This window comes from Heliangelus exortis, chromosome 9, assembly GCF_036169615.1.
Source record: "Heliangelus exortis chromosome 9, bHelExo1.hap1, whole genome shotgun sequence".
In the NCBI taxonomy this organism is placed as follows: Eukaryota; Metazoa; Chordata; class Aves; order Apodiformes; family Trochilidae; genus Heliangelus; species Heliangelus exortis.
The window spans coordinates 13800367-13814074 of NC_092430.1; the positions used below are offsets into that span (position 1 = coordinate 13800367).

Here is a 13708-nt window from a genome sequence, read left to right on the forward strand (position 1 = left end):
GTAGGGCACTCATGCCACTTTTATGGCTTGCTTTTATTTTCTCTCTTCTTTAGTAATGTGTAACCAGAGTTTAATGGCTAAAGCATCTGTTTCCTCATTAAGACTAAGTATTTTGTCACTTTAAAATACCACTAATATTAGAAAGTGACTTATTTAACTGATTTGTAATAGGTCTTGTTCAGTAGTCAGAGAAATTATCCTATGTGCCTAACCCAAGTACTTTTATGTGCTTAGTACTTTCGGAAGCAAATTTAGAAATTGGAGCATCAGTGAACTTGTCCCCTCTGTGTTGACTTCCAGCAGGCACAGTGCTGCTGTGCAGTCTGCTGCCTGACCTGCTGCCTTACAGCACTGCCAGCAGTGAGTAAACTAAAATTATGCAGCATGGGTTTGCAGCATGATTAATTTGTGTGTGGTTGTGGTACTGTGGTACTGCTGAAATCAATGAGGCTGGTTACCTGGGTAAACTCAGCCACATTTAAGGTGTCAAGGAGTATGTGTCTGCATACAAAACTTGTTTATTTTGATCAGATTTACCTGGCTGTTCTCGGAGGAATTTCCAAAGAAATCTTTGGTATAGACTTCATGCCCTTGGTGCTTAGAACTGAAAAGCAAGTTTATAACTTAGTTGGCAGGGCAGGGTGGAAGATATTGCAGAAGAATAGAAAAAGAAAGATACAGGAAGTTGAAAGAGAAAGCTACCAAATGCTTTTTTGTAAGTTTGCATGTATCATTTTTCATAGTTACATGGGTTTTATGCTTATGATTTCCAGTATGTGATTGTAGAGCAGCACTTTTCATAGCTGAAGTGTAGTGATGTGGAGGACAGTCTTAGCAGGATGCTGCTGAGTTACAGGTGTACAGCATCTCTGTCCATGCTGCTAAGAGCCTGGAGGTAGTTTAACAGAGTGCTTCTATTTCTAGATTTCTAATTCTTTGCTTTTGTGGAGATTACGATGAATTATCTGTTGTTGACTCTGGCCAATGATAAATATATGACTACCTAAAGAGAGGGAAATGTATTGGAAGATAGGACTCAATGTTTGTTTTCTTCTAGGGTAATCATAGTAAAGAAATTTCGTTAAAGATCCCTCTCTTCATGAAAATATCACACATTGAAATCTTCTAAAGCTTTTCAAATATAATAAATTTTACATTCCTTCCTAATGGGGATTAGAGAAGTGTGTCGTGAAATCAGGCTGTCTTGATTTTTTTAGTGCACCTAAATAGTTTCAATAATAGTAAATAAAAAGTTGGCTGTCTTAAATTAAAAAGCATAGTTTTTTTAATAGTGACCATGATTGCTTCTTTGTTTGATTATGATTTATGTTACGTACCAGCAAACTGAAAAATCTTAAGTATGTCTGAAATTGCTAATAGGAACTGAAAATGTTACTTTGGTTTTGTCTTTTTAGGTTTTTATCTGGCAATGTTTGAAAAAACCCACGCACTGAGAAGGGATCTTAGAGTAGAAGCAGTAGTAGAATCTGCTGGCTATTGTAATATTGCTGTAGCACAGCAGCAGGATCACTTGTTGAAGAACTGATATTAATTAAGCAAGTGATGATCTTTAATGATTCAGTTGCAGAATTAGAAAGATGGCTTATTTACTGCATGAATGTGCACAGTGTAATTATAATTATACAAGCTCTAACAGTTATTTAAGTTTTAAATGCAGATTTGAATAGGTTTGCTTTTTTAGCCTGGAGTATTTCATTTTTGTTGGCTAAGCACATCTCATGTAATTAAATTAATTATTGAAGTTATGAAGATGATAGTTTTAATATTTGGGGGGGGATAATATCAATGGTAACATATCTGGAAAGCAGGGTTAGTAAACAAAACGTTTGTTAGGAAGGTGGCTTCTGTGAGATAGAAATCTGTCTGTCTTAGACTTGGCGGTTTTGGAGTAGCTTTGTTTTTTCCAGGATTCATCTGTGAAATAGGTGACCACCAAATAGCAAATGTGCTGATATAGCTATGTTACCATAGTGTCCTCTCATCTCTTTTTCAGGTTTAACTTCTCGACAACCTTGTACTCAGAAATGTGTTATTTAGAGTCAGCATTTTCCTGTTCTTACTTCATGCAGTGAACAATATGATTTAAACCTAAGTTATTGGTGAATTTTTACTATAGGAAAATGTTCTAAAAAGTTCCCAAAGCCAACTTTATCTTGATAAACCTGTGCCTAGATTGTAGAAAAGGGGTCTGAGGGATCTCATCAATGTTTATAAATATCTGTAGGGTGGGTGTCAGGAGGATGGGGTCAGACTTTTCACTGTGGTGTCCAGTGACAGAACAAGGGGTAGTGGTCACAAACTGGAACACTGAATTTGTAACCTGAATATGAGAAAATTCTTCTTTACTCTGAGGGTAACAGTGCTGGAACAAACTGCCTAGGGAGGTTATGGATCTCCATCCCTGGAGACATGAGAAAACCTACCTGGATGTGTTCCTTTGTAATCTGCTCTAAGGGATCCTCCTCTAGCAGGGAGGTTGGACTAGATGATCTCCAGAGGTCCCTTCCAACCCCTACCATTCTGTGATTTGGTCAAAATATCTTAGTTTTCATTGACTACAGAAACTTTCCTACAGAAATTTTAGTTTACAGTGCCAAAAACCCTTTGACTGGGTTTTGATGCAGGCCTTTCTAGCTAAATCAATTAGTTACCATCTCAAAGAGTTGCAAACGCACAAGTGTCATAGTGGAATTAGGAAAACAATATAAAACAAAACCAACCTCAAAACACACCAAAAAACGCTGTGTGATTACTTCTGTCTTACACTGCCTTATATTTGGCGGTGGCCAGGAAACTAATGTAAGGTAAATCAGTTATTTTGTTTTGGTCCACTGTGTATAACTTATGCCTGTGTAGAGGAGAAATAAAATTTATGGGATGATGCCCTGTGTACATTTTGAAACTGACAAGACACAAGAATTGACTAAGAAAATTATTTGGTGTAAAATAGTGGCTTCAAGTGTTCTAGGAATGAGAGGAGATTATGAACAGAGGAGAAAACTGTCATAGGGCTGGTGAAATTGCTTGTGTGGCATGAATCTTTCTGTGAATCAGGCTTCTGGTTTGATAGTCTAAATTAGAGATTCTGTGACTCTACAGTATGCAGACAAAATGCTTTTGAATAATTTTTAGAGTTCATAAGTCTGGTAATAGGGATTTAAATAGCTGTGTTATGGTTTTGCATGAGATAATTTAGCAATAGTCAGTACGCACACATACAAATTACTTTTTTCTTTTCGTAAATTTCAGTAACAGTAATTAAAGGAAGACCTCTGCCAACAATTTTGGATGAATAAAAAAAAGAGCTAGTGATCAGTTTGTACAATGTGATTTTGAAGTTTCTAAACTTCCAAAATGTTGTTTTTTTCTTTTAATCTGGATATTATACAAAGAGAAATTGGAGAAGCTATATGCAGTGGTTAATTCTGGCTAACAACATTTTAAAGAAAACAAATTCAGTGCAAGAGAATTCCAGATTTCCATCTTTCTGGTTGCCAGATGTTAAGTGAAGTAGGAGCATGTGGAGATAAAACACAGTCAACATATCTGTGTACTTTAAATATCCCAGTCTTTAATTATTAATAATAGTAATTATTTCAAAAAATAGTATCACTTCTGTAATACTGTGGATCAGGTAACAGATTTTTGTGTACCAATGTTTAGAATGATGTCTTATGGATTTAAATTTGAGTCTTAATTCACTCCTTTGTACAAAGGAAGGATGTGTTACCAGAGCCTGACTTCTGGCTGTGAATGTCATCCCTTCTGCCTGACAAACCAGATGGGTGGAATTTGATCTGGGAGATGGGGCTTCGTTTCGAGTCTCTCCCATCTTCCTCTCCACTGCAGTGATCCCAGCTGTGTTCAGGGCTCCCTTGGCTGCTTTGCACAGAGCTGGTGACTGGTGTGAGCTGGTGCCAGGAGACCAGTCCCACCCTCTGGTGCCTTCTTAGACTCCATCTCTCCAGTGTTTCCCTTGCTGCTATAATTGCTCATCATTTGGCAGAGGCAGATTGAATGTTGCTTATTGGTGAGATAAAAAGGTTCAGCTTGCATGTGAGGGTTTTTTTTATTTTTTATTTAGAGTACATCATGAAAGTAGACAGGCTCTCAATTTGACTGGATTCTTCTTGTGACCTTTAATGTAAAGAACATGTTATGTTATAACATCATTGGTTTTCTGTAAAATGCTGTTGCTAATATACTTTAGGTTTAAGATGACCTGAGAGTAAGATCTGGGTGGGTGAAGATGAAAAATAACTCAGGTGGAGTAGTGTTGAGCTTTGTGATTTTTAACTGGGACTAGCAGAAGGCATGAAAGACTAACTGCTCAACTGGAATTGTTTTTTATATCTTGTCTTCCCTAGACTTTTAGCATTCATGTAAGTTGGTTGGAGTTCCTGCCTGTGTGTGTGTGTATACAGGAAGAGTATAGCTCATCTCATCTATTGTGTAGCCATCTTGTCTTAAGGCAGATCTTAGCTTAGGCTGCTTCAAATACTAATGAGGATTAATAATTGTATCCCAAGTGGATATTCCAAGTTTTTTGTTTTAGCCATATATCAGGATAACTGCACCCTGCTTTTAGCATGTTTCTACTCTATAGTTTCCATAGCTGATATAGATGACTAACTCGGATATCTATGTGTAGATATCAGTGTTTGATTGTATGAAGCATACTATAAGAATAGAAAAAATGTATTGGCTTTGACAGTCAGGGTTGTTATTGAGGATATATGTTCAAGATGACTGAGGATTCTCTGTTCCATTGGGGATGCTACTTCTGGCTGAATTGGTGTGCTGCTAAACTGGAGTCTGTTTATAAAATATACACACATGCGCATACCCTCTTTTTAGGATTTTTCTCCAAAAGACTACCTGGTTTGTGGAGAATGAGTTTAAAAATACTAGTGTAACTTTCTGGAGTGTTTTCTTTTGTCAGGTATCTTGATTTTGAAGGATAAATCTGCCTGTTTATTCTATCCTACTTGATTTATCCCAAAGTGAATGATAAAAAATTACGAGATGAAGTGTTAGATGTGCCTACTCTTGAAAAATATCCACTATATCATAAGTATTGATCTTGCAAGATCAGTATTTTGTTTGAAAATATTTGCAGTTGATTTGAGGTGATTAGTATGTAGCTAATGAAAGATACCTAAACTGCTGTTTGGTTGAGAGGGAGCTTACCTGCAGTTAGCATTGATAGATGAATGAGAGCCCTGGGTCTTTTAAAAATCTCTTGATGACTAAAAGTAGTGGGAGAAAAAGATACTAGATGTACCCAAAGACTATTTAAACCTTTTCCAGGGCTGTGGGTGTAACCATATGCATTTTGTATTCTGTTGGGGTTTTTTTTTTGTTTCTGTTTTTCTTTTTTTTTTTTGGGTGGGGGGTGAGGGCTGTTCTGTTTATAATATTCCAAGTACTTATTCTTTGCTGCATCACCCATTATCACATGAGAGAAATGAAGAAGAAAGGAGATTGTTTCTTCCATATGTGAAAACAGTAAATTTGAGGAAAACAATAACATGCTTCATTTCTCTCTTTTCCTATCCTGTTGCTTATGTACTTTGCTACCTCGAGGTTGGATGCATCTGACTGTCTGCTCAAGGCAGAGGCATAAAGGGCAAACAAAGACTTTCTTTGCAATATGAAGAACAATAAAGCTACACAATACAACTATTAATTTGCATGTAAAATGCACTTGGGATACTGAGTGTGAGATGTATGTGTGTGTATGTACCTAATAGATGAACAAAAAATTTAAAAAAAAATCAAGTTATGAATTTGTTTATTGCAACAAAGCTACAATCCCTTTTGACTGTCAGAACATTGTGATTTTTGTGAAAGTATATTACCAAAATATTCAGCTTCTGAAATAGAAAAAAGGGTAAATACATGCTGAGGTCTCAGACTTCATAGGAAATCTGAAAGTTTCCTCTTTTTGTAAAGATGATCTACCTGATATAACTGAAATTGTAGAGAGCTGAAGAGATCTTGAGGCTAATAAGTTAGGCTGTTGTGTTTAAGTGCAAGGTTGTCCTGTCTTAGATCTTTTGGAGTTGGTTGCTTGATGGTTATATTTATATATATATAACCACCTGACCTTACCACATATTTGAGATTTCAAATGTTGAAGTCCTTCATTCCTTCTTCTGCTTCTGTGTTCAAACTCTTGGGTAGTTCCTGAGATGTAAAAGATTAAAGCAGCCCTGTGATGTTTGCAATTTTTCAGCAACAAGATTATGCACAGTACCATCAGTTTCTAGAGCTTGCCTCTTTTTTTTTTCCAGCATCTCCATACTGTACTCCTACATCCTTGTCTAACAGTATGGCCTCCTAAAAAGCTTTTGTCTTATTCTTGGTGTGGGAATTAGTAGTCAAAGTTGTGCAGGACAGGTGTTTGGAGGTGTAGCATTTTTACCTGAATCTGTGAAACTTCATGGTCAACATTGAATCCCCACCTTGTTAACAGCTATGTACCGAATGAACACACAATGAACAAAACACACAATCTGAAAAATTAAGAAAATCCTGCTTATCAAAATCTTTGTGGAAGAAAAGAGTTGATAATCTGTTAAGGATTACTAATTTTTACTCTCTCCTGGGGTAAAAAAGCTTATGGGAAAAATATTAAAATTACTTGGAAATTAACACTGGTGGGCATTTCTAGTAGCTTACTGGAAAAGTAATGAGAGAAAAAGCTCAAGAATTTGGGCCCAGAGGTATCACAGATGTCCTTACAGACTGTAAATGATACATAAGTTCTACTGAAAATTTAGTGGTGATCTTTCAACCATGTACATAGAGTGCAATAGAACTTTTTTCTTTTTGAAGACTGATTTGACTGTAATGCTCATTATCTTTTGAGCCATATGTAATCTTGCAGTAAGGAACAAATCAAGTGAAGCATGCATCTTGAAGGGATTTGTTCTGTTGCTTTGTTATATCAAACCTAATACAAATTGGTGGGCATGAACTGAACTTTGTAGGTGGAGAGGATTTTAAACTGGTACCAACAGGCAGACTTTTGCTTTACTCATTAAGTACATTCAATAAATAGTCTTGTGTTATTTCATTTCCTTAATAAGAGGTGAAGTCTGACTTGGGAGGACTCTCCTAATACTGAGGACCTGGTTCTTGTTTCTTTGCAAAAATTTGAAATATGGGTAGTGCTTGCCATGGACCTGAAAAACACTTGGCTCATTCATCAGCATGATGACCTTTAGTTTGGGAAATGCATTTTCATATTTCAATCCACCAAGCTCATGGAAAATTTCTTAGATTTTGAGGTGAAGGTGAAGAGAATGTCACACTTCTGATTCCAAGTCCTACTGTTCTTGTAAAACTTCCAAGCTATTGAGAAAGTATTTTGTGGCAATGACTGAAGAAGTAATAATGTAAGGAGTACCATGACTGAGGAAGTTTATCCCAGCATGTCAGGGCATTTCATCATTTGTTCCTCAGCATGGAAGGGCTTTGTGCCAGCAGGGAAAAATCTCTGTAGTGCCAAACCAGGACATCAATGGACTCTGTGACAGGCTGCAACAACGTTCTTTCTTCAGACCATATTAATGGTCATGACACATTTTAGAAATTATAAAACTCTTCTTGTATGTATCCATGCTGTTATTAGGCTTTATTGTTCAGTCTACTTTGTCCCTCAATATGCCGTGTTTCTTTTTTAATCTGTTTTTCTGATGCCATTGTACATTTATCAAATGTGTTCCTTGTTAGTACTTTGGTTCAGATGCCTCTGGATACCTTTTTATGTCTATTTATGGATGAAGGAAATCAGATGAAGTACACAGTGATTGGAAGGAGGAGCTGGTACACTTAAGGATAGGTTTGCCATTCATAAGGACCTCAAAGTCAGAGGAAAGCACTGGTAGAAAGCTTCTGAAGTCTAACCAAGACAGATGTAAAGACATTATCTGTAAAGGAACAACCCATGAATGCAATCACTAGCAGGAACCGTTGATAAGCAGCTCCGTCACCAATTTCGTTTCAGTATGATAATTGGGATCAAAAAGATTGCCTGTCTTGCCTGCCCTTTCATCTGAATCTGGGCAGCACAAGTTGAAACCTCTAGTATAGTACTGCATAAAGATATAGCATGAGTGCCTGGTAATTTTTGGCATAATTTAATTTTTACACACATCTAGAATTGTGATACCACAGATATCTTGCAGCTGATCACTTATTATCTGTATTGGGTTTGTATTTAACATGAGAGTTAGAATTATCAATCTCTCTACTTTAGCCAGTTATAAGCCAGCTTTATCCAGCTTTGACCTTGCACTTAGTGATCTGAATGTATCTTTGTGATTGCTTTTCAGCTTTCCTAATGTCCTTATAGTTTAAAATGCAATTGAAGAGGACAAAGGGGAGTTAATCATATTACCATTTGCTAGTTGGTTCATGTTCAATGTGCTCTGTTCCTCAGAGGCTGAATTGTTCTCTACTGGCAGTGAAGCATGTTAATGCTTCTTTATTTACACGTCTGACAAACAGCTGGTGCCACGAAATTATACAGCAGTAAATGAAAGAAAATGTGGATGTTAACCGTACTTACATATGTGTACTCTTAATACTTTGATTTAGCTATTGATAATTTGTCTGGTTTTGCATATCACCTTTACTCTATTGAACTGTAGTGGATGTTAATTGAAAGGGCAGTTAATCTGCAGGGAGTTCAGTTGTGCATTGAAGGGCTGTTCTGCATAGATGATGTACAAGTAGGAAAACTGTCTTTCCAAGATTTGAACACAAGACTTTAGCAGCAATGTTGTTGAAATTGTGATGCTGAGAATCTGTTGTTCCAGTTTTTATGGGTCCAGACACATGAATGTATACAAAAGTTCCAGTCTGAATAGCAGTTGATTTTGGGTACTTTTTCCTCTTCTTCTGAAAGTATACTCAAGAAGTCAATTGAAGATTCATGCTTTATACTTCCTTTATTTAAAAAATTAAAATAAGCCAAACCAAAACAACCTCAAACTATAGAAGAATAGTTATTAATGGTCTTTATTCTTATGAATGTTTTTTCATGGTGGGATGTGTTCTAGAACTGACAAGAATTAGTTACCCATAGCACCCTCCACTATCCCAGTTTGTTATTTGTCAGCATTTAATTTATAATCACTACTGGTATTGGCCTCCTCACCCACAGGAACACAGTCTGAAAGCACAAACTAGCATATGATACATGAGTAAAAGACTAAAGGCAGGATGTGGCTTTAACAGTTAGATATGATTTGAATACCTGACTTTGAAAGCATTGACCATTGTCACCTTTTACACTGTAAAAGTAAACAGGCCAAGCAAACACTTGTCTGTTGCCACAGTGTTCTTGACATTACAGTCATCAGTGTGTTGTGGTTTGGTCCAAACTGAGCTATATCCTTAGCATTTGTCTGCAGCTTGTGGCCTAAGAGGGAATGATTCTCTTTCCAGAGGGGACTTCAGCTGTCATCCTTGTTTGGTTCCTGGGATTCTTGGAGCCCTGTAGTACCCTACCCTGGAAGCATGTCTTTCACTGGGCACTTAAGGGGACTGCTTTGGTGGACACCAGAGGGTTCAGCTTTCTTCTGTTCTGTGCTGAGCTTGGTAATGGGTCACATCTTCATTCAAGAAGGCTGCTAAGTCAGGCCTTGAGTTTTCTTCCATCATCTCCTGTATTTCTTCTGCATTGCAGCTGTGCAGGAAACTTTATTTAGCAAACTGATCTGTGTTTTAGGAGGGTTGATGGAGGAGAGGAGGAACAACAGAGAAGAGAAACATATTTCTGAGAGTTCTTGTTACAAAGCATGAAGTAGCTGTAACTGTTCTAGTTTTGTGCCTTGCCATACAGTGTTTGAACATCTTGGGAAGCCACAGGTGTTTGACTTTGATTCATACACTGGGGCAGTTTTGATCCTTATTCCTAATGCCAGAACCTTCGTGCTAAGGTCACCCTGATGCAAACCCTGCTCCCAGGTCCCACTTAACTAAGAAGCAACATTTTAGGTTACATGTCAGGTCTGGCACTTGGCCCTCAGCTGTTTTATGACCACTTCCTGTGTTTATAGCTGGAGACTGGGTCTTGGCTGTGGCTATGAGATGTACTCAGGATTGCGACAATTTTCTGTGAACTTTAAGTAATTCCTGACACAGATGTGTGAGAGAAACAAATGCACCTTTGTATTCTGTGGCTTAAAAAAATATAAAATTAAGAACTAGGGTAGCATTAGCATAGTTCAGCTCAGATGAGCTGTTCTTAGTGTTCCCTAATCCAGTATGAAAATTATTTCAGTGACTAGATAGTGTTAATATATATATATATATATATATACACACACATACACATATATATATTAATATATGTACTCTAATAGGCTGAGGACAGCCTCTCTGTTGTTCTTATGCTTGTAATCCAATGTTGGTCTAATACTCTGAATATGTTTGTATGAGAATACCCTTCTACTAGTTTTTATGTGGTGGAAACAGTGAACATAGACAGTTCTATGCAAAGAAACAGCTGAAATGGGGCTCTGCTGGAACCTAATAGCTGTTTGATCCACATCCAGCTGTAGTGTCCAGATTTCCATCATTTTGCTATCATATGGCAGTGGTGGGAAACAGCCTGAAGAACTAGCCTGGTGGTTCAGGGGCTTGTGGTCATTTGAAGATGAATCAGGTGTTGGAGGGGCTGTCTCCCTTCTCGCATATCTCACCAGCTGTTCTGTTGCACTTCTCTTTCAGTTTAACTTGTTCTGTCTTAAAATTTCCTCCTTGGCATATAGCTTTAAGTATTGAGCACAAGTGTGTTCATTCTGCTTGCTCTAACCCCTTTATCTCTTCTTCATCTTGACTCTCGGACTTAGCTCATTAAGCCCTGTGGAGCTGGAACTCTGCTTGTTAAAAACTCTAAAAAAAAAAAAAAAAGTTCATATCAGATCTTCCTGCAGTTTTGTAAACAAGCTACTTAATCATGCTTTTATGTTAATGCCAAGGAAACAACTAAAAGTTGGTTTTGCTGTCATTATAAACAAATGAGTACAAAATTGCATTCTAAATATTGACATACTTTTCCTTCCTTTCGTGGTGGTTTTGTTTTGTTTTTCTGTTTCTCCGTAATGCTCTCTGAAGTAAGATTTAACTCTAGACACTTGAATGAAAGTTAATAATTTAGGAAATAAAATAGAGAAAATAGAAGAGAAATTGATGTTGCCTGAAATCCTTCATGGTCTGAAGCTGGAGAAGAGGCAGAAGCCAAAACGTAACTGTGCAGGAATGTGCTTAGATATAAAACCTAGGATGTAACTGTGGGAATGCCTTAGATACAGAAACAGGAATGCAACTATGTGTTGGTGAAATCTGCAAAAAGCTGGCAATGTCATACTGAATGTTTGAAAGCTGCAAGCCAGTGGTAGGGTTTTTCACAACTTTTCTTGTAAAAACTGCTTTTTCTGAGTTTGAGGCCAAATTCTTGTTTTGTTTTTGTTTTGTTCTTGGCTTGAACTCATGTGAACTAGAATGGAATTAGCAAGAGACAGTAAAGCTGTGGTTCTGTGTCCTTTCCCCCCAGTGGTCAAGCTGGCTTAAGAAACTGCTTCTCCAAATTGTACTTCCCTGCCTGTCTCAATTTTTCCAGGAATATTTTTTTGTAGGAGTGAAATATGAAGTGTCTCTGATCCAATTTTCCAACAATCATTACAGAAAACTTCCTGTTACTTTTTTTCCCAAGGCGGACTACTACTGGTGAACAGTGGGGCTCCTTGAGCAGTAATGCTGGAATGACTGAAAGAATGAGGTGCCCTGTGATGGGAGCAAGGGATGGGAATACAGCTGTTCCTCCCAGCCTCTGTAATGTGAAATCCCAGCTGAATAGATTTTTGTAGCTTAGCATTCATTGCCAGAAATGAGTACATTCAAGCTCTCAAGGCAATAGCCTGGTGAAACAGCAACGTTCATGAACTCTCTGACCCAAGCATCATCCTTTCTTAGTCTATTTTATCAGGTAATGATAAGCAAGGAAGGAGCTGTCAAAAGAAACATCAGCAAAAAAGTTAAGCTTTAGAAATGCTTAATGAAAACAACTTTTACTGGCAAGTAAAATTTGACTGGCCTGAAAATTGCAATAAGTCTACTCTAGAGGCAAATGATATTAACAAGTGTGCCATCTAAACTTCTTGATTAATAAAGTTCCATCTGAAATCTTTGTAACTAAGTTATATGTTTTATCAGCCACGTAGCTTTTTATACTGTAAAATTTTCTGCAGTTCTTGTAGTTCTCTAAAATCTTTGCTGTTTTATGGTTGAAATTTGAGTGGAACAGTGATTGCAATAAACGGCTTAAGTTAACGTGTCCCTGCCCCTTCCCCCCAGTCCCAGCATATTTTTCTGTAAAGCTTTACAAGAATCTATTTTTTAACCACACAGGGCAGCTTTAGAAGAGGTAGAAGGAGATGTGACAGAACTGGAACTGAAACTTGACAAGGTAAGCTTTTTAATTCAGCAGTGTTTGTTCTGAAAAATGTAAGAAGTTATGGTCGGATTTTGTTTCCAAGTTCATAGCTAGGAAGCGGCAGTGGCTGCTGACCAAGTGTTCTGCCCTTGCTGGGGGAAGGGATCTGGGTCGAGTGCTCAGCGGGGCCCTGGAGACCTGAGCTTGAATAAGAGCAGCAAGAGCCAGGGTGAACTCATCTCTCCCCCAGCTGAGGGTTGGGTTGTGCAATCCCCTCTGGCCCCTCGCACTCATGTGACACAGCCCCACAGTGGGGGCCGCATGCAAACGGATTCAGCTTTCTTGTGGGTTGTTAAAAGCCAGGGGTTGGCTGTGCCTGCACTGAATGCTTGTTTTATGGCAACTGCATGCTGTGAGGACATCTGGATGCTTTTTGCTTTAGAGATTTAAAGTCAATACTTTCTGTCTTTGGTAGTCTGCAGCACAGTCGCAGAAGGATAAGAATAGATATGCTTACTTTGTCTAGAGGACTTAAGAGCCATAAAATTAATCCAGCTTTTTGCCATGCTTTGTGCATGTATCTAAAAGGTTGTACATAAAGTCTTTTCAGTACCTTTAAATCCACTTATTTGTTTCTTAACCAGTAGTCATTTGGAGGCCTTTGTTCTTTCATTGCCAGTATTTTGAGAACGACTTATTTTTTGTTTACATCTATAGAAGGTCTCCTTTCCTTAGCATTTTGTGCTAGATGTTTAAAATTACTGTTGCCTCTGTTTTAATGTGGTAGGGAGATATCAGTTATTAACTTCCTTAGCTGCATTTTGGGTAGCAATTTTTGTTCCTGCAGCTGCAAGTTGGCTTCAGAAAGTGTCAAAAGTCAGTCTCAAGTGTAGTGTTAATTCTGAAGACTTTTTGTTACTTCTTAAAATAACATTTCTAGCTTATGTAGTTAATAATGTAACCATTTGCTCTTTCAAAATAAATTTAAGGTACTTATTTTTGATTTGGTGTGAACTGCGGTAAAACCGAGTACAAGACACTTTTTTACTACAGGTGTGATGAATCTGTTTGGTAGAATAAAGCATGTAAGTATTTAAAAGATCTAAAAGATCTATCTTGGAAGTTTGTCTTCCACCAGTCTGAAAGGGTCATTTTGAAGGGAAAAGAATTCTCAGATTCCTTGAGACATTATTCAGGGCCTTCCCCCCAATCTTCTTGCAGGGGGCCAGTGTCAAG

At 37.7% G+C, this 13708-nt stretch overlaps 1 protein-coding gene across 7 annotated transcripts in view; it reads left to right on the forward strand.

Annotated features, from left to right (window-relative positions):
* ACAP2 (ArfGAP with coiled-coil, ankyrin repeat and PH domains 2) overlaps positions 1 to 13708 on the forward strand; it is a 62304-nt gene that overhangs the window by 4107 nt on the left and 44489 nt on the right. For all 7 annotated transcript variants that reach the window (XM_071752238.1, XM_071752239.1, XM_071752242.1 and 4 more), the window contains exon 2: positions 12448 to 12505. In XM_071752238.1, the coding sequence (XP_071608339.1) occupies positions 12448 to 12505 (58 nt within the window). The remainder of the gene's footprint in view (positions 1 to 12447; positions 12506 to 13708) is intronic.